General features: G+C 44.4%; 1 protein-coding gene and 1 pseudogene across 1 annotated transcript in view; one reads left to right on the top strand and one right to left on the bottom strand.

Annotated features, from left to right (window-relative positions):
• Positions 1 to 21685, top strand: part of LOC142664317 (uncharacterized) — a 172564-nt pseudogene that overhangs the window by 85910 nt on the left and 64969 nt on the right.
• Positions 4871 to 21685, bottom strand: part of LOC142664365 (uncharacterized) — a 196449-nt gene continuing 179634 nt past the window's right edge. The window contains exon 4 of the mRNA XM_075843425.1: positions 4871 to 7162. Coding sequence (XP_075699540.1) covers positions 5679 to 7162 — 1484 coding nt within the window. The 3' untranslated portion in view covers positions 4871 to 5678. The remainder of the gene's footprint in view (positions 7163 to 21685) is intronic.

Genomic DNA, 21685 nt, shown 5'->3' with positions numbered 1-21685 from the left:
ACGATGGTCGTCCTGCGGAGCCGATGTGATGCCCTTTTAATGTGTCCAAATTGCAGCCTGCTGTCAGAGCTTAATTGTAATGGTTATTGTGTTTATCAGCTGAGGCAATTATATTTGGAGGTTCATGTGGACATGGCTGTGTGGGTCTCCATTATGTTCTAGGTGATTGCTGTTGGAGACCTGGTGGATTCTGATGTTGGTTGATTGCTGTTAATACGCCACAATCGTGAATGTTTATTTTTATTATTTTCTTTTATTGCTAACCTGTATGTACATTTATGCTGACAATGAATGTATTAAGGGGTGTTCTCTGCTGGGGTTTCTTTAGGTCCCTACTAACAATGTATATTCTTATTTAATTATTTTTGGGTATCATACTAAGTGCCTTGGTTTTCCTTTCTTTTCTGTTATATCGTTATTTGCTATATAAAATTTGCTGGGTTGGGGGGTGCGGGGCGCTGGCTAGACCTTGTCCTGACACTTCTCCTCTTAGGGACTCACTGGTTATATCCGGTGTATATTGGATTGTTTCTCCTTGATTAGATCAAGGAGTGGGTGCTTGTTTCACCCGCTTGTTTGTCCTTGTTGTCGTGTCTCCCTTCCTTGTCTGTCTTGTCCTTCTCTTCATTGTTGTAGCACATTTCTTGACTTGCTAGTCCTACGTGCGTTGGAGATGGCACAGTTGAAAGTCTGTACCTTTAATGCTAATGGGCTTAATGTCCCGGAAAAACGCTCGCAGATATTGTACATGCACAAAGAGCGTGTAAATATCCTGTTTTTACAGGAGACTCATTTTCAGGTGGGCCACACTCCACAGTTTACAAATCGTTATTATCCAGTCTGGTTCCACAGTGCCAACCCGGAATCCAAGTCCAAGGGTGCTAGTATATGTATTCACAAGTCACTTTCACATAAACTGGTAGACGTCCTGGTTGACCCGGGTGGTCAGTATGTGTTTCTTAAACTGTCTATTCGGAATAAGCTGTTCACCTTGGCTAATGTGTACCTCCCCAATCAGGATCAGGCTCGGGTGTGCTGCGCGTATTTGCGGAAATTGGAGGAGTTCACGGAGGGAGTCTTGATTGTGGGTGGTGATTTTAACCTGACATTCGATTCCAGACTTGACACCTCCTCGGGCAGGTCTGCTGTTCTGAAGTCCCACTTGGGAACCTTGAAAACTGTGATGCATTCCATGCAATTGATTGACGTGTGGAGGATTCTGCATCCTCAGGTAAGAGAATATACTTACTTCTCCCCGCTACATAATATGTACAGTCGGCTGGACGCCTTTCTTATTAGCCACCATTTGCTTACCTGGCATCCTACCTCTGAGGTGGGCCCTATGGTTTGGTCGGATCATGCCCCCCGTATTTCCGACACTCACATTTCCTAGCTCGGTACCCAATTTCCAATCTTGGAAACTTAACGATAATTTATTGCGTGACTCAGTGTGTGTGTCAGCCCTTAAGGACTCGCTAACCGGCTTTTTTGAGGTGCCTACACATGACACCACCCCATTACCATTACAGTGGGAGGCGCTGAAGTGTGTAGTTAGGGGAGTTCTGATCCAACATGGGGCACGTTTGAAGCGGGAAAAAGGGGTAGCTATTGCGCGGCTCCTTACTCAGATACGGGACCTTGAATCCCGTCATAAGCGTGTTCTGTCCTCACAGATATTTGCGGAACTTACTACAGCGAGAGAATCCTTGCGTTCTCTGATAGACCAGTCACACGCTCGATTCAGGGACCGGATGCGAAAACATTCGTACGAATTTGCAGACAAATGTGGTAGGTCTCTGGCACGGATACTACATCCTCGCACCCAGGCATCGTATATCCCTAAAATTACTTCTCCCTCGGGCGGTGAGGTTCATGATCCGGTGGGCATCACTGATTGCTTCAGACAGTATTACTCTGCATTATATAATCTTAAAGGCCATTTTCAGGATATGCAGGCGGATGCGTTGCGGGATAAAATAGACTGTTATGTGCACGACACTGCGTTGCCGTCACTGGGGGGCGGGGAGGCCTTGGGACTTGACGAAGATTTTTTGTTAACGGAAGTGGAGCGTGCTATTGGAGACTCTCCCTTGGGCAAAAGTCCGGGACCCGATGGGTTTAATAATAAATTCTACAAGACATTTAAGGATCAATTGGCTCCATTCTTGACGAAAGTTTTTAATTCCGTGTCTTCCTCGTGTCCCTTTGCACCTCAGTTCCTTGAGGCCCATATTACCCTTTTACCAAAACCGGGCAAGGATCCGACGTCGTCCTACCTATATCATTGATTAATGTAGACGTTAAGATTTTCGCGAAGTTGCTTGCCTCTCGACTCTCGCCTTTCTTACCTGACCTGGTCACAGATGACCAGGTGGGGTTTGTACGTGGTAGGGAAGCGCGGGACAACACTATCAAGACCCTTCTTTTAACATCATACTGCCAATCCCATAAGATACCGATGTGTTTACTCTTGGTTGATGCTGAAAAAGCTTTTGACAGGGTACATTGGGTATTTCTCCACAGTGTCCTGACACAGATTGGCCTTGGCGCCACTATGGTGGATAGGATTATGGCATTATATCATGGGCCTACGGCCCGAGTTCGAGTTAATGGTTTGTTATCTGACTCTATCTATTACTAATGGCACAAGACAGGGGTGCCCACTCTCACCTTTACTCTATGTTTTGATCATGGAACACCTGGCCGTGGCACTGCGGAGCAACCCTAATGTTAATGGCGTCTGTGTTAGCGCGGAACATCACAAACTGGCACTGTATGCCGATGATCTCCTTGTGTACATTACGACTACCATGGTTTCCTTGCCATATTTGACCGGGGAATTTGAGCGATTTGGTCATTTGAGTAATTTTAAAGTCAACTATTCTAAATTGGAGGAATTGAATATATCTCTCGATACTGCGCTATTCACCCATCTCGCGTGGGTTTTCCCGTTCAAATCTAAATCTCTAAAATATTTGGGGGTGCCTATCCCCACACAACAGTCGGATTTGTTCGCTTTGAATTACACACCCATTCTGCAGCGCACCTTGAAGGATTTAGTGTCATATGGTGGGAACTACATATCGTGGTTTGGGCACATTAACGCGGTTAAAATGGACATTCTGCCCAAATTCCTATACATATTCCAAACTGTCCCTATCATAATTCCAACAAGCTTCTTCCAAACCTTACATAGGGCCATAACTAAATTTGTTTGGGGCTCCTCTAAGCCTCGTGTTCGTTTTGCTGTCCATAGTCGGCCGAAAGCGGCCGGGGGGGGGGGGGGGGGCAGGCTTGCCGGATTTTAAACGCTACCACCAAGCTGCGGTCCTCATGCGATTGGTAGACTGGTTCCGCTCAGATGCGGGTAAGCAATGGGTGCGCATTGAGAAGGCTATGTCTCCCCTAGCACTGTCGTCTCTGCCTTGGTTGTCTGCTCTCCAGCGACCTTCATCTTCTCTGCCTTCCCTCACACGTCAGTTTCTTGTAGTCTGGGAGCGGATCATTGCTGCGGTGGACCTTGTTCACCGTCCAGCTCCTCTTTTTGATGTCCCTTCCTTCCCTCCGGCGGTGGGTGTGGACACATTCCTCTGCTAGGAGACAGGACGGCAGTTTCTTGGCTAAGACTCTTACACCTGAGGGTGCAATTTTGTCACAGACTGTTGTCTCTGAGGCCTGCCCGGGGAGACGTTCAGTTTGGTGGTCCTATTTTCAGTTGCGCTCATATCTTTCTTCCATGGGCGACCGTCTTGTATTGCTGCAGGATAAGACTCCTCTGGAGCACTACTTGTTGTTAACTGCTGCCCCCTCTCATGTGTTGTCCTATTTACACGGGATCCTTCTACCTAAATATGATTACTCTCAGCTGACATTCACTACCGCATGGGATGAGGAACTGGGGACTCGACACTCTGCTGAGGAGTGGGGCACATCTTTCTTCATGGCGCATAAGTTACCGACCTCGTGCTTCGCCAAGGAAAAAAATTATAAGATTCTCACCAGATGGTACCGCTGTCCTTCTTTGCTGCATAGGATATTCCCTAATGTATCTGATGAGTGCTGGAGGTGTGAGGAGGCTCCTGGAACCATGCTGCACATTTGGTGGGACTGTCCCAAGCTTCGTCCCTTTTGGGGAAAATTTTTTGATCTTGGTAACAAACTTTTTCATACTGAGGTTCAGAACTCGGCCTCCATTGGCTTACTTTCCATGGTTCCTGGATCACTCCCACACCTCAAAAAGGGTGTCTTTCGGCATTTTTTGACCGCAGCAAGAACAGTGATCCCTCGTCATTGGAAGTTCAGAATTGTACCTTCTTTGAAGGAATGGGTAACGGAGGTGAACGGAATTATGAGGATGGAGGAGTTGATGTCTGCTGATCGGGGTAAATCTGAGCTCTTTGTCCGCACTTGGGCAGTGTGGTCTGGATTCCGGTGTGGTAATGATCTACCTCTCTGGCTAGATGGCCTCTTTTGAACGCCTATATAAGCCTACTTTTTGCGTGCTATGTCCGTATGTGTTTCCCCTTGTTGTCTTGTGTCTGTGTTAGTCTAAAGTATAGTGTGCACTTATATGCGACAATTCTTATCCAACTGTGGGGATTGGTTTCCCTAAATAATGCACTACTTCTGCTGCACTTATGATACTATTATTCTCATTGCATTCTTATTTAGCTTCTGCTTACTGATTAGGAGGCTACCTCCTACTCCTGTTTCTATGTATCTGTATATTGTATGTGATATTGAAGTAGTTATATTGCACTGCGTGCAAATTGTGCACATTTATGAAACAATGTGTATGCTGTTATGTTTTTATATTTTCAAAAATAAAAATCCTTGATAAATAAAAAATAAAATATTTATTTGTGTTTGACTTTTTTTATTTTCTAACTTTTTCTTCTGTATGGGGGATGCCATTTTTTTTTTCCATCTCTGTATGTGTCGATTAACGACACATACAGACATGGAATACGGCACATCCATCCCCATAGAGAATGTGAACGGAAGCCGTTCGCTTTCACTATGGTGTACGCCGTCTGTGTGGGAAGGTCCAAATGGAAGGTCTTCGGCCAAGCGACATCCGGCGCCATTTTCTTGTGGACCGGAAGCCGCGGCCGGACAGTAAGATTACTACTTCTGGTCGCGGCTTCCGGACATGTGTTCTGAAGCAAGCACTAGGAGCGGAGGGAGCAGACGGAGCCGACGTACCGGATTGAGCGGCGGCAGAAGCAGGTAAGTTATGTCTGTGTATTCGCTCAAAAAATGGCGACAGTGTAGGAGGTTTAAACATTCAATCCCCTCCTTTCTCCTGGCACTAGCCAGGATAAAGGAGGGGGGATTGTTAGAGGACGATAGAGCTAGTGTGTCTTATCAAATTTTGCAGCATAAAGCAATGTGGTTGCTTTACCACATGCCAATGCTGCAATTTTGGGAATTGCTCCCTCTAGTGACCAGCAAAGGGAAATGTTATAAATTAGAATCTAATTTATATTTCCTGACTCGTGAAAAAAATTAAAAAAATTAGAACAATGTTTAATCATTTATACACTAACAGTTTAACTATTTTGCTCTTATAGGTTTTCCCACATTCTAAACGAGATTATGGTTTCTACTCCATGTGAATGCTCTGCGGAGTTCCAAAATGTAAGTTTCTTTGTAAAACATCTTCCACATATAGAACATCAAAATTGCTTCTCCCCTGTATGGTTTCTCAGGTGAGCCCTAAGAATGCCTTTAGTAGTAAAACATTTCCCACATTCTGAACACGAATATAATTTCTCTCCTGTGTGACTTCTCTTATGTACATTAAGACTTGATTTATCTGTAAAACATTTCCCACATTCTGGACATGAATGCGGCTTCTCTCCTGTGTGACTTCTCTCATGTCTAATAAGACCTGATTTATCTGTAAAACATCTCCCACATTCTGGACATGAATACGGCTTCTCTCCTGTGTGACTTCTCTCATGTCTAATAAGACCTGATTTATCTGTGAAACATTTCCCACATTCTGAACATGAATACGGCTTCTCTCCTGTGTGAATTCTCTCATGTGAAACTAGATATGATTTATATATAAAACATTTTCCACATTCTGAACATGAATATGGCTTCTCTCCTGTGTGAATTCTCTCATGTGTAACTAGATATGATTTATATATAAAACATTTTCCACATTCTGAACATGAATATGGCTTCTCTCCTGTGTGAATTCTCTCATGTGTAACTAGATATGATTTATCTGTAAAACATCTCCCACATTCTGAACATGAATACGGCTTCTCTCCTGTGTGACTTCTCTCATGTGCAACTAGACTTGATTTATATGTAAAACATTTCCCACATTCTGAACATGAATAAGGCTTCTCTCCTGTGTGAATTCTCTTATGTACAATAAGACTTGGTTTACGTGTAAAACATTTCACACATTCTGAACATGAATACGGCTTCTCTCCTGTGTGAATTCTCTCATGTGTAACAAGATATGATTTTTGTGTAAAACATTTCCCACATTCTGAACATGAATACGGCTTCTCTCCTGTGTGACTTCTCTCATGTGTAACAAGAAATGATTTATCTGTAAAACATTTCCCACATCCTGAACATGAATAAGGCTTCTCTCCTGTGTGACTTCTCTCATGTGTAATAAGACCTGATTTATCTATAAAACATTTCCCACATTCTGAACATGAATACGGCTTCTCTCCAGTGTGACTTCTCTCATGTGTAACAAGATTTGATTTATATGTAAAACATTTCCCACATTCTGAACATGAATAAGGCTTCTCTCCTGTGTGTCTTCTCTTATGTACAATAAGACTTGGTTTACATGTAAAACATTTCCCACATTCTGAACATGAATAAGGCTTCTCTCCTGTGTGTCTTCTCTTATGTACAATAAGACTTGGTTTACATGTAAAACATTTCCCACATTCTGAACATGAATACGGCTTCTCTCCTGTGTGACTTCTCTCATGCCTAATAAGACCTGATTTATCTGTAAAACATTTCCCACATTCTGAACATGAATACGGCTTCTCTCCTGTGTGACTTCTCTCATGTCTAACAAGGTTTTCTCCTGAAGACTGCTGCATCATATCTTCATCTTCTACTTTATCATTTAGCAATAACGTGAAGTTTCCCTCAGAGTTCTTAGTGGGATTTTCTGTTAGGATTAAAAAAAAATTGTGATTTTGTTTCACAATAGAAAAGTTGACAAATTTGTAACATTCGTTTTAGGCTGGAAACACACATGTAGTGTTTTGAGCCAAAGTCAGAAGTGGATCAAGCAGGAAGAAGTTTAAGCCAAGCCTTTTGTCTCCATTCCAGCCTTATAACGCTTTGTATAACACTTTAAAATAAATCCACTCAGTCCTCCACTATTAATTTATTACACAAAGCTTGACTTACTAAAGTTTTCTTTTTTGAAAAGCAGAACCTTGTCTGGCAATGAAGCCTGTTTTCTGCTAACACATTTGGCTGTTTAACCCCTTTAGGACGCAGCCTGTTTTGGCCTTGTGGCACAGCCGATTTTTTCAAATCTGACATGTGTCACTTTATGTGGTAATAACTCTGGAATGCTTTTACCTATCCAAGCGATTCTGAGATTGTTTACTCGTAACATATTTTACTTTATGATAGTGGAAAAATGTGGTCGATAAATTCAATATTTATTCGTGAAAAACACCAAAATGTAGAGAAAATGTGCAAAAATTTGCATTTTTCTAAATTTAAATGTATCTGCTTGTAAAACCCATAGTAATACCACACAAAATAGTCACTAGTTACCATTTCCCATATGTGTACTTTATATTTGCATCGTTTTTTGAACATCCTTTTATTTTTCTAGGACATTACAAGGCGTAGAACTTTAGCAGCAATTTCTCACATTTTCAAGAAAATTTCAAAAGGCTATTTTTATAGGGGCCAGTTCAGTTCTGAAGTGGTTTTGAGGGCCTTATATATTAGAATACCCCAATAAATTACCCCATTTTAAAAACGGCACCCCTCAAAGTATTCAAAACAGCATTCAGAAAGTATTTTAACCCTTTAGGCATTTCACAGGAAATAAAGCAAAGTAGAGGGGAAATGTACAAATTTCTCCTTTTTTTGCCGAAATTTATTTGTAATAAAAAAAAATTGTGTAACACAGAAGGTTTTACCAGAGAAATGCAACTCAATATTTATTGCCCAGGTCCTGCAGTTTTATCCCACATGTGGCCCTAGTGTCCTAATGGACAGAAACACCGGCCTCAGAAGCAAAGAAGCACCTAGTGGATTTTGGGGCCTGCTTATATTTAGATTATATTTTAGGCACCATGTCGAGTTTGAAGAGGTCTTGTGGTGCCAAAACAGTGGAAACTCCCCAAAAGTGACCCCATTTTGGAAACTAGACCCCTCAAGGAATTTATCTAGGGGTATAGTAGGCACTTTGCCCCCACAGGTATTTTGATATATTTATTGTAGTTAGTCTGTGAAAATGAAAATCTACTTTTTCTGAAATAACAGACATTTTTAATATTTACAAGGAATAAAGAAGAAAATTCAACCCAACATTTGTAAAGCATCTTCTCCCGATTACGGAAATACCCCATATGTGGTAATAAACTGTTTGGACCCACGACAGCGCTCAGAAGGGAGGGAGCGCCATTTGGATTTTGGAGCACAGATTTTGCTGGATTGATTTTCAGTGCCATGTCGCGATTGCAACCCCCTGGAGGGAACAAAATAGTGGAAACCCCCAAAAGTGACCCCAGGGGTATAGTAAGCATTTATACCACACAAGTCTTTTGCAGAATTTAGTAGAATTAGGCCTTGAAAATGAATATAAACATTTTTGTCCACTAAAAAGTTTAATTTTTTCATTTTCACAAGGCATAAAGGAGAAAAAGTAGCCCTAAATTTGTAGCGCAATCTCTCCCGAGTGTGACAATACCCCACATGTGGTGGTAATTTATTTTTTTAATAGAAATTAATTAACCTTTGCAGGATTGATCCTTTTTTGCTTTTCCATTTTAGTTTTTCACTCCCCGCCTTCCAAACGCCATAACTTTTTTTATTTTTCTATGAATTGAGCGGTGTGAGGGCTTATTTTTGGCAGTTTTTATTGGTACCATTTTTTAGTAGATGCAAATTTTTGATCACTTTTTATTACATTTTATTTAGCGCTTTGGTGACCAAAAATAGTGATTTTGGCGTTTTAAATTCTTTATTTCTTACGGCGTTCACAATGCGCTATACATGACAATTGTACTTTATTCTGCGGGTCGGTACGATTACGGCGATACCATATGTATATAGATTTTTTTTATGTTTTGCAGCGTTTGCACAATAAAATCATTTCTTTATAAAATAATTTATTTTCTGTGTCACCATATTCTGAGAGCCGTAACTTTTTTATTTTTCAGTCAAAAAAGCGGTGTCATGGCTTGTTTTTTGCGGGTCGGGTTGTAGTTTTTATTGGTACTATTTTCGGGTACATGCGACTTTTTGATCACTTTTTATTCTCTATTTTGGGAGGGGTGGTGACCAAAAAAAAATAGTGATTCTGGCAAAGTTTTTAGTTTGTTTTTTTTGCGGCGTTCACCGTGCGGTAAAAATAACATTATAGTGTTACAGATTGGGTCGTTACGAACGTGGTGATACCAAATATGTGTACTGTTTTTTAATGTTTTCATTTTTTTCTTATAATAAGAGACTTATTATAGGAAAAAAAACTCTTATTTTTACACTTTTGTAAACCATTTTTATTGACTTTTTTTTTATTTTTGACACTTTCTTTTTTTTACCTGCAGCTCTGATCGCTGCTAGAATACATTACACTACCTAGGTAGTATAACGTATTCCAACTGTCAGTGGGACGTCACAGACAGTTAGGGTATGTTCACACACACTATTTACGGACGTAATTCGGGCGTTTTAACCCCCGAATTACGTCCGAAAATGCGCCTCAATAGCGTTGGCAAATATCTGCCCATTGAAAGCAATGGGCTAACGTTTGTCTGTTCACACGAGGCGTGCAGTTATTCCATTGACTCCAATGAAAAGCAGCGCCAATTACGTCCGTAATGGACGCGGCGTTCAAGCGCCTGCACATGCCGTTACGGCTGAAATTACGGGGATGTTTTCTCCTGAAAACATCCCCGTAATTTCAGCCGTTACGGACGCTGTCGAGTGAACATACTCTAAGTCTACGAGGACCAGCCAGAGGCCGATCCTCATAGGCTTGCATAGATGGCAGACCCGGGGACCGTTGTCTGGCCCCCGGGTGCCATCACAAGCATCAGAATTGCATGGGGGCTGCTGATGTGCTACAAACCCTGTACATGCGGGGATCGCAATCGAGCCCCGCATGTAACGGGTTAATTGCCGAAATCAGCGGCAATGAGCCGCTGATCGGCAACTAGTGGAGTGTCAGCTGTCGGGGACAGCTGACCTCCCGATTCCCGATGCACACGGTCGCCGATACTGTCACAGACACTGACATCGACAGTGTGAATCGCGAACGGCAGTAACGTCCTGTAACTCTGACAGGAAGTCTATCAGGAGGCTGATCCTGATTGGCTTCCGTACATGGCAGACACGGAGGCCATTACTTGGCCTCCGATCGCCATGCTAGCCATCTGCAAACCTCACGATTTCATCGTGAGGTCTGCCGATGAGCTAGAAACCCCTGAATGCGGTGATCTATCACTGCAATCAAGGGGTTAATTGCCGATATCAGCGGAAATAAGCCGCTGATCGGCTTACAGTGGAGTGTCAGCTGTCAGGGACAGCTGGCCTCCTGGTTCCCGGTGCACACTGTCGCCGACAGTGTGAAACGGGAACTTCGCAGTAACTGTATGTCCCTGTGCCTTAAGACACTGGCCGCATGGACGTACAGTTGCGTCCTCGTGCGCCTAGGGGTTAAATACTAATGAGGCATACACAATCTTAACTTAATATTGTTACAGACAGTCGAATATTGCCCGCAGTCTACATTTAACAAGATAATGTGTCATGAGACAAATCACAAATCTCAGGCTGAATTCACGGACATGATAATGAGGTCTGCATATCCAAATGGCTGAACAGTCACCGGATCTCAATTTTATAGAACATCTGTGGGATGCAGTGGAATAGACAGAGTGAAGTTAATAATCAGAATCTGTAATAAAGGTTTCCAGTACATAGTAATATCATTCCACTAAGAATTCAGGCTGTTCTAAGGGGAAAGAGGGTCCTATCAAGTACTGATAATGTGAACCTAATGAAATGAAGTGGCCTCATTGAAATTTTAGTCATGTGACAATTTAATAGAAAATGGTTGTTCTATTTCTCTGCCAACCTATATTTATTTGGTCTTGTTTTTCTCAGAACATATAGGGCTTCGACGTTGTGTAATAAAATAAGTGATCTATTTAACTGTGATGGAGTGGGAGAGTCGGAGAGGAGAAAACTCAGCAGGATGTTTTAAAACGTCCTTGCAGAGATAGGTGTGGACCACCAGGACATTTATAATCTATGGGCAGTCAGCAACTGGTTAAAATAGGTTCTTTCTAATAATCATGGATCTGTTTGTTTTAATCCAATATAAAAACCACATCTTTAACCCCTTAATGACCGGGCCTGAAAAGACCTTAATGACCAGCTCAATTTTTCTGTTTTTGCCTCTCTGCGTTTCAGCAGCCATAACTTTTTTATTTTTTCATTGACGTGGCTGTATGAGGCCTTGTTTTTTGCGAGAGAAATAGTATTTTTTTTTTTCCCCACAGTTTGGGGGTAAAAAAATTTTTTTTACGGCGTGAATAAAGGAAAAAGCTATTCTCGGAATCGTTTGGTTTCTTTTTTATCCCGTTCACGTTTCACGCTAAATAACCCATTAGATTAATTCTTCAGGTTATTACGGTCGTGTAGATACCCAATATGTGTAGGTTTTCTGTTTTTATTTAGTGTAGGGGGCAATAAAATGTATTTGATGCAAAATAAAGCCTCTTTTTGGGACTTTTTTTATTTGTTTATTTGTTTTGTTACTTTTTTTTTTAATCCCATCAAGGGATAACTATTTGTAACTTTTCTTTTTTACTTGTAATGTATTAGCATACTCCTGTACGCGAATACATTACACTGTGTCACTATGACACAGGCTGCTGATCGGGCAGCACATAGTGTGCCCGAACAGCAGACAAACAGAACAGACAGCCCTGGGGTCCTTTGTAGGTCCCCAGGGCTGACTGCAGAGGGATTCCCCGGTGTTTGATCGCATCACCGGAATCCCGGTGATGCAATCAAAGAGGGGAATTCCCTTTGATCATGCCGCGGTCACGGACCAGGCGCGCTCCCAATCTTCCCAGCACACCTCAGGCGCGCTCCCAATCTTCCCAGCACACCTCAGGCGCGCTCCCAATCTTCCCAGCACTACTGACTACTTCCGGTCGCGGCTTCCGGACATGTGATTAGAAGCAAGCACTAGGAGCGGATGGACCGGCGGCAGCAGGAGCAGGTAAGTTATTTCTGTGTATGTAAGTGTTTTACTGTGTGATTACTACTGTATGTAAACCTACTACACTGTGTATTAGCTCAAAAAATGGCGACACACAGTGTAGGAGGTTTGAACGTTCAATCCCCTCCTTTCTCCTGGCACTAGCCAGGATAAGGGAGGGGGGATTCTGAGAGCTCACTAGAGCGAGTGAATTCTCTCAAATTTTGCAGCATAAAGCAATGTGGTTGCTTTACCACATGCCAATGCTGCAATTTTGGGAATTGCTCCATCTAGTGACCAGCACTGGGAAATGTTATAAATTTGAATCTAATTTATAATATTTCCTGACTCGTGAAAAAAATGAAAAAAATTAGAACAATGTTTAATCACCTACACACTGTTTAACTAAAAAAAAATTACAAAAATTCTAGCGACACATTCCCTTTAACAAACCTCCCAATTCACTTTCTAAATTCATTATTACTGACCTGTGGTAACACCTCCCGGAATTTCCTCCTCCACTTCACTGTTACACGGGTGATCGCCCCTCACCCGCTCTTCTTCTGCTTCATACTCCGCTTTATTATTAGTTAGATCTTCCCCCTGATTTCACATATGTAACAATTCAGTACAATACAGCAGAGAGGGCGAAGAATCTAACAGATCAACATAAGAAACCACCAAAATCTATGACCCCATCTATGACCGCAGGACCATAAAGCTCCACACCCCCTATATAGATGTGGTATAGGGCTCAGCTTCATCTACCTGATGATTCTCTGGGACATTGTGATTTTCCTCTGGACAGTCCTGGGAATACAGAGGACTGGGACATCTCTCTGGTGGATTTCTCCTACTCGATCCATCTGTAGGAAACACACAGTGACTGAATACATGACTACTGTATATCTGTCTATATATCAGACACTTCTCTCTACACTTCTATGTTTACTGCTCAGAGCTGAGATTACAATGTTGAGGTCCTCACTACCGGTGTCGATGTTCCTGCACCTTGTACGTCACAGGCCTAAAGTAGACTGTGGCCTACCAAGGCGAATGGCGGGACGCTGACGGCTCCCTGCTCCGCCATAGTATTTAACTGTATCTGTGGACATGGATACACATGAAAGTGGCGGGATACAGGGCGCCTCTATATCGAGTGTTCCCTACAACCAAAAAAACACTGTCTGGGTATTACTTGATTATTAGCCTCTTACAGCCTGTGTACACCTCTGTAGGCAATATTGTCTATACATTATTAACCCCTTCACGACAGCCATATGGCTATATACTTTCCAACTGCTGTTGCCCAGGCAGTTGTCACATATATAAACGTTGGCAAAATGGAACAGAATTTAGTGTGTGCAGCGCTGCACTTTCATGTCTGCCGGCTCTCTCCACAAGTGCAAGAACATCTCCCCCTTAGTTTTATCAAACTTAGATGCCAAACCCCAGCAGATAGCACCTTAACCCCCTTGTAGGAAGTGCCACACACCCCTACAGACAACGCCACCTCCCCTGAAGATAGCGCCACACCCCCCGCTGTGGACAGTGCCACACCCCCCTGTAGACAGCGCCACCCCCCCCCCTGTAGATAGCACCACTGAAGCTCCCTCTAGGAGCGGAATCCCTTGCCAGACTATTGCTGTCATTTTTGTCCGGGAATTGTGTTCCTAGAGGGAGCCCCTGAAGTCTCAGTCCAAATATGGACAGGGACAGTGATGCCAGGGACTGCTCCAGGAATGGAATCTACAACTTATTTAAGAGAGGATCATTTCTCAAATCGGACATGCCACTTTAAGGGCATGTGCACACGGGGCGGATAAGCTGTAGATTTTCTACAAAGTATTTCATTGCGGGAAAATCTGCAGCGTGTTACAGTAGCAGCAATGAGGATGAGATTTCAACAAATCTCATCCACACGCTGCGGAAAAAACACGCAGAAAAGAAGGGCGGTGCAGATTCTCAAAATACAACATGTCAACATCTCCTGTGAAAATGCTGCAGAATCTCCACACAGAAAATCCGGTCAGAAGTTCCGCAGTGTTTACACGGTTATACTGACATTATATAGAAAACTATTATACTGCCGGAGTGTGCCGATGATAATACACGTCATGTAGAAAGACGATTATCGGCACACTCCGGCAGTATAATAGTTTCCTATATAATGTCAGTATAACCGGAGGTTCTCTTTAATATTACAAGTTATGGTACTAGATTCTGGAGACGGGACGGTGATCCGGGGATTTATTGTGATTTCCAGATTTGGGGTCGGGGGAGGAGTTTTCCCCTAATGAGACAATTGTCATCCACCTCATGGGGGGTTTTATCTTCCTCTGGATCGACACGGTCGGATTATAGGTTGCACTTGATGGACTTGTGAGTTTTTTCCTCCTTAGTAACTGTATAACACAGAATGTATGGGGAGGTTGTAACGATCGGTAACTTCTCTTGTTTTCGGTCTGTTTTATGAGTCTATATAAACCTTCTTAAATGGTGATTATTAAAGTTAGTTTTTAGTCTCTACCCTTTACTAATCCCTTTATAGGAGTCTTGAGGACACTATTTTTTCTTAAATGATTTGCAGCCATTATCGGCGTCCTGCAGAAGTTCTTCGTTTGTGAACTACTAGTCTAAAGCCGGTCATACACTCCAGATGTCAGGTGAACCATCGTTCCTCCCCTCCTCCATGTACATGAACGCTCGGTCGGGTGTGTATGTGTCTTCAATAGGGGAAAGTCGCTGCCAAACTCCTCTGATAGTGACTTATCAACTAGCAAAAGGATCCGGCATGTTGAAATTCCACAGCCCGATCCTTCTCTCTCCCGAGATCCGACGTCCGGGGAGAGTTGGGAAGTCGCCATATACATTAGAAAGTCAGCAGGTCCGGGCGACATACATCTAATGTGTATGACCAGCTTAGCACACTGGTGGAGAGTGATGACCGGCAGTAACATACACCTGGTACGACTGCCCATCCTCCGCACTACAGATAAACGGCATGTCACAGAATCTGATTGTGTTGTTCCTCCCCACAAATGTGCACAGATGTGTAAAGTAATGGCCCCCGCATCACAGATCTCCAGCAGCTGATCTCAATGTCTGTGGGGGGCTGATATTAACCCCTTCCAGCATTGCTCCTTACATGTTCTGCACGGACAGGAGGTAAAGCAAGGAACGTGTGTTTGGAGCTCCGGCATCGGCCCCAAAGAAACGTCTGTCACACCCTCAGATTTTAATCAGCAGGACCACAAAGGAAAACCTGTCAATCATTCTGTGTGGGCGGGGGATGCAGGACTCACAGGCTTTCTCTAGGAGTCCTGGCAGCATTTAGAAGGGAACCGGTCAATCATTCTGTGTGGGCGGGGGATGCAGGACTCACAGGCTTTCTCTAGGAGTCCTGGCAGCATTTAGAAGGGAACCTGTCAGTAGGTTTGGAACCGCTGAACCCCCAGCATCTCGTTATGTAGATGGAGTTTAGTGTTCCAAACCTGCCCACGTCCAAACCCTCCGTTTCAGAAAAAGAAGTTACAAGTTACTGAGAGGAGTCCAGGAGAGGAGTCCGGCGGGAATGAGAGCATGAACATTACACACATGAAGCCGAGGACGGTGCACCTCGCTTTACTGCGCTCGTACAGTGTGCTGCTCTGGGCTTCATTTGTGGCAAAGACAAAATCTGTCTGGTGAATGGAGCGCTCTGGATTTATTGGACATATACAGGAAACATAAGGATCTAACGTGATGTGAAAAGAGCAGAAATTGTGGAGCTCCTACATTACATGTCATTGTACACACATGTATATGTACTGAACATGACAATATTAAGACTTCAACATGGCCGCCAGTCCAGCCTGTGCCCCCAGTAATGGCCAATATATATATATATATAGCTGTCTCTTCTCACCTTGTGATGTGCGGGGCCGGTAGTTCTCCATCATGACCTCCTGGTACAGATCCTTGTGTCCTTCTAGATACTCCCACTCCTCCATGGAGAAATAGACAGTGACATCCTGACACCTTATAGGAACCTGACACACACAATGATACAGTCATCACCCAGACACCTCCAGTGCTGTTACTGTAGAATTTCCCAGCATTCCCACCTCTCGAGTCAGCAGCTCAATCATCTTGTAAATCAGTTCTAAGATCTTCTTCACATGTATCCGGGTGTGAGGGGGAGGCTCTGTGATGGAGCTCTGACTACTGCTCCATCCTCCTGACTCATGGATGATGGGAGTCGTACAGTCACCCGATGTCTTCTTCACTATTGTGTACTCCTGTGTATGGAGAGAGACACTAAGAGAACTGAACACAATATCCCCCCCTCAGTAGAGGGAGATTGTGACCCCGCTGTATAGAGCTCTCGTGACCCCACATCTGTAATACTGGAGACCTCACCTAAAAAAAGACATTGAGAAAATAGAACGAGGCCAAAACTAAAAAGGAAATAACATTGGGGGGGGGGGGGGGGGGGGACGGACTAGATGGACCGTGTGCTCTCCTCCTGCCGTCATCTTCTATGTTTCTATATAGAGGTCATCCTGATCCTCCTGGTACCTGGTCATTCTCATTGCTCTACAACATTACTATTGCTGCATTGGTGACATGACACATAACTGACCATATTGGTGGCTGATCTTCAGCTTTTCTGCTGGTGGCTTCTTGACATCACTTGGAAGGTCTGGACGCTGTTATACAGGACACTGGATTCTTCCTATTACTTCCTATTATGTATTGTCCCTTCCCTATGTGTGACTTGTTCTATAATGTAGAAAAGTTTACCTCTCCGCTCAACAGGTAGATGATCTCCAAGGTGAAGTCTAATATTCTTCTGCTCATCTCATTCCTGTCCTTGTCCATCCTTGGTGGGTCACTCAGGAGAAGGAGCGTTGTGGAGGAGAAGATGAGAAAACTGGAGGAACTGGAGGATCTAGTACTGCAGACGTCTTTATGAAGAAAGGAGAAGATGGAGATCATACAGGGGACAACATCATGTGTGACATACAGAACCTCACTTATTCATCATTGAGAGAAACATCTTCTCAGAGCCGTCACCACATGGAATAAAGGGGTATTCCCAACACGGACATTTCTCCCCAGGATATGCCAGAAATGTCTGATAGATGCGGCTCCACCTCTGGCCGTGCTCGGCTGTTTCTGGAACTCCTATACAAGTGAATGGAGAGAGTCGTGCACATGTGTGGTCACCTCTCCATTCATTCTCCACCAAGCGGGTCGGGGGACCCCCGTTCTCCACATAGAGGTGGGACCCCCATATATCAGACATTTATGGCATATCTCTCAGGTGAGAAGAGTAAAATGAAGACATTTCCCCCCCAGACAATGAAGACCTGACTTCTGACAACCTGACACATGGCGGATACTGGGGAGACATTGCTGACATCTCACAAGACGTGGTGCACACTATGCAGTCAGTGTTTGATATGAGGTGTGAGGTTCTGCAGCAGCTCAGGTGACATTATATATAGGGAACATGCAGTGTAATCTCTTATGTTACAGCGCAGGTAGAGCGGAGCAGAGTGATAGTGTTTTGTGGGATAAGATTCACTATAAACTTGTATTTTACTCATTTAACCCCTTCCTGCACAGGACATTTACCGCTCAGGAGTTCACATGACATAGGGAAGACCGGACGCCTGCTGCAAAGGCCGGAGTCCTGAGAGAACTATAATTACCGCCATTTAACTACTTATATGCCGTGGTCAATAGTGGCCATGGAATCTAAGCTGTAAGAAAGAGGGGGTGGTCCTCCCTGGCAGCTCATCGGCAACACGATCACGGGGTATAGATGGTTCTCATAGCAGCGGGGGGGGGGGGGGGGTCGGGGAGTAATGAAGGTCCGCGATATACTGCGAGACATTACTATTACAGTGTATTGTACCAGCGATCTAATCATCACTGGTTCAAGTCCCAAAGAACAATAATAACAATTTTTTTTAAATAGTTAAATAAAGTTCATTTTTATCTAAAAAAAATGTAAAGTATAAAAAGTATAACGTGATTAAAAACTGCAGCTTGTCCAACAAATAATAAGCCCTCACTCCGCTACATCGACGGAAAATTTAAAAAAGTTCTGGCTCCGAGTATACACAGTTGCCAACATTTGATTTTGTTTTCCAGGGACACGTAGGGTGTTGCTTCTGTGGCGGGTGTGTCTTATGGGATGTGGCTTCTGTGGCGGGTGTGTCTTATGGGATGTGGCTTCTGTGGCGGGTGTCTTGAAGGGGTGGCTAATGGGGCGTAACTTTTCCCCCCAGAATTTCTGCATACAAATAAACAGACAAAAATGTCTGCACTAGTTTGGCTGACAACTACTATGGTGGCTGGAATCCCTCTAGTTATCCGGTTGTTTACAGGCAGGTGATGCCTCACTTTATCTCTAGGGGCGAGGGGATATGTGCTGAGCACTACGGGTAGTGTAAAAATCAGCGTAGATAGTGCCACACTCATTGCCCCTTATAGAAGGTGCTCCACACTGCCCCAGTAAATATTACCACACACTGCTCCCTGTAGATATTACCACACACACTGCTCCCTGTAGATATTACCACACACTGCCCCAGTAAATATTACCACACACACTGCTCCCTGTAGATATTACCACAAACACACTGCCCCCTGTAGATATTACCAGACACTGCTCCCTGTATATATTACCACACACACTGCCCCCTGTATATATTACCACACACACTGCTCCCTGTAGATATTACCACACACCCTGCCCCAGTAAATATTACCAGACACGCTGCCCCCTGTAGATATTACCACACACGCTGCTCCCTGTATATAATACCACACACACTGCTCCCTGTATATATTACCACACACACTGCTCCCTGTAGATATTACCACACACACTGCTCCCTGTAGATATTACCACACGCTTCTCCCGGTAGATATTACCACACACTGCTCCCTGTATATAATACCACACACACTGCTCCCTGTATATATTACCACACACACTGCTCCCTGTAGATATTACCACACACACTGCTCCCTGTAGATATTACCACACGCTTCTCCCGGTAGATATTACCACACACTGCTCCCTGTATATATTACCACACACACTGCTCCCTGTATATATTACCACACACACTGCTCCCTGTATATATTACCACACACACTGCCCCCTGTATATATTACCACACACACTGCTCCCTGTAGATATTACCACACACTGCTCCCTGTATATATTACCACACACACTGCTCCCTGTATATATTACCACACACTGCTCCCTGTATATATTACCACACACTGCTCCCTGTATATATTACCACACACACTGCTCCCTGTATATATTACCACACACACTGCCCCCTGTATATATTACCACACACACTGCCCCCTGTATATATTACCACACACTGCTCCCTGTATATTACCACACACACTGCTCCCTGTAGATATTACCACACACTGCTCCCTGTAGATATTACCACACACTGCTCCCTGTATATATTACCACACACACTGCCCCCTGTAGATATTACCACACACTGCTCCCTGTAGATATTACCACACACACTGCTCCCTGTAGATATTACCACACACACTGCTCCCTGTAGATATTACCACACACTGCTCCCTGTATATATTACCACACACACTGCCCCCTGTAGATATTACCACACACTGCTCCCTGTAGATATTACCACACACTGCTCCCTGTAGATATTACCACACACACTGCTCCCTGTAGATATTACCACACACACTGCTCCCTGTAGATATTACCACACACTGCTCCCTGTAGATATTACCACACACACTGCCCCCTGTAGATATTACCACACGCTGCTCCCTGTAGATATTACCACACGCTGCTCCCTGTAGATATTACCACACGCTGCTCCCTGTAGATATTACCACACGCTGCTCCCTGTAGATATTACCACACACACTGCTCCCTGTAGATATTACCACACACACTGCTCCCTGTAGATATTACCACACACTGCCCCCTGTAGATATTACCACACACACTGCCCCCTGTAGATATTACCACACACACTGCTCCCTGTATATATTACCACACACACTGCTCCCTGTATATATTACCACACACACTGCTCCCTGTAGATATTACCAAACACACTGCCCCCTGTAGGTATTACCACACACACTGCTCCCTGTATATATTACCACACACTGCTCCCTGTAGATATTACCACACACACTGCCCCCTGTATATATTACCACACACACTGCCCCCTGTATATATTACCACACGCTGCTCCCTGTAGATATTACCACACGCTGCTCCCTGTAGATATTACCACACACGCTGCTCACTGTAGATATTACCACACACGCTGCTCCCTGTAGATATTACCACACACGCTGCTCCCTGTAGATATTACCACACACGCTGCTCCCTGTATATATTACCACACACGCTGTGTGCGGCTCAATCCACAGGGGGCGGCTGCGTGCGGCGCAATCCACAGGGGGCGGCTGCGTGCGGCGCAATCCACAGGGGGCGGCTGCGTGCGGCGCAATCCACAGGGTGGGCTGCGTGCGGCGCAATCCACAGGGTGGGCTGCGTGCGGCGCAATCCACAGGGGGGGCTGCGTGCGGCGCAATCCACAGGGGGGGCTGCGTGCGGCGCAATCCACAGGGGGGGCTGCGTGCGGCGCAATCCACAGGGGGGGCTGCGTGCGGCGCAATCCACAGGGCGGGCTGCGTGCGGCGCAATCCACAGGGCGGGCTGCGTGCGGAGCTATCTAAAGGGGGGGTGTAACCCCGGCAGACATGAAAGTGCAGAGCTGCTCACACTGAAGCAGCACTACACACATTAAACCCTTAACGACCGCCGATAAACCTTTTCACGGCGGTCATTAGTGGGCTTTATTCTGATGCAATAGCCGTTTCACAGGACAGGCAGTAATACACTGCAATACAAAAGTTGCAGTGTATTATAAAAGCGATCGGATGATCGCATATTAAAGTCCTCTAGTAGGACAAGTAAAAAAAAAGTTGAATAAAGGTAACCCCTTCGCGCTCCTGGACGTACTATTAGGTCATGGTAGCTGTATCTTTCGCGCTCCATGACCCAATAGTACGTCACGGGAGTAACGGCCATTTCGGCCGTCTTCCCGACACATGCAGGAGCTGTGACAGCTGCTGTCTCATACAGCAGTTACCGCAGCTCCTACAGCGGGGACCGATCGCTGTGTCCCCGCTGATTAACCC

Source organism: Rhinoderma darwinii, chromosome 1 (assembly GCF_050947455.1).
Source record: "Rhinoderma darwinii isolate aRhiDar2 chromosome 1, aRhiDar2.hap1, whole genome shotgun sequence".
In the NCBI taxonomy this organism is placed as follows: domain Eukaryota; kingdom Metazoa; phylum Chordata; class Amphibia; order Anura; family Rhinodermatidae; genus Rhinoderma; species Rhinoderma darwinii.
This window is presented reverse-complemented; position numbering and strand designations above follow the sequence as displayed.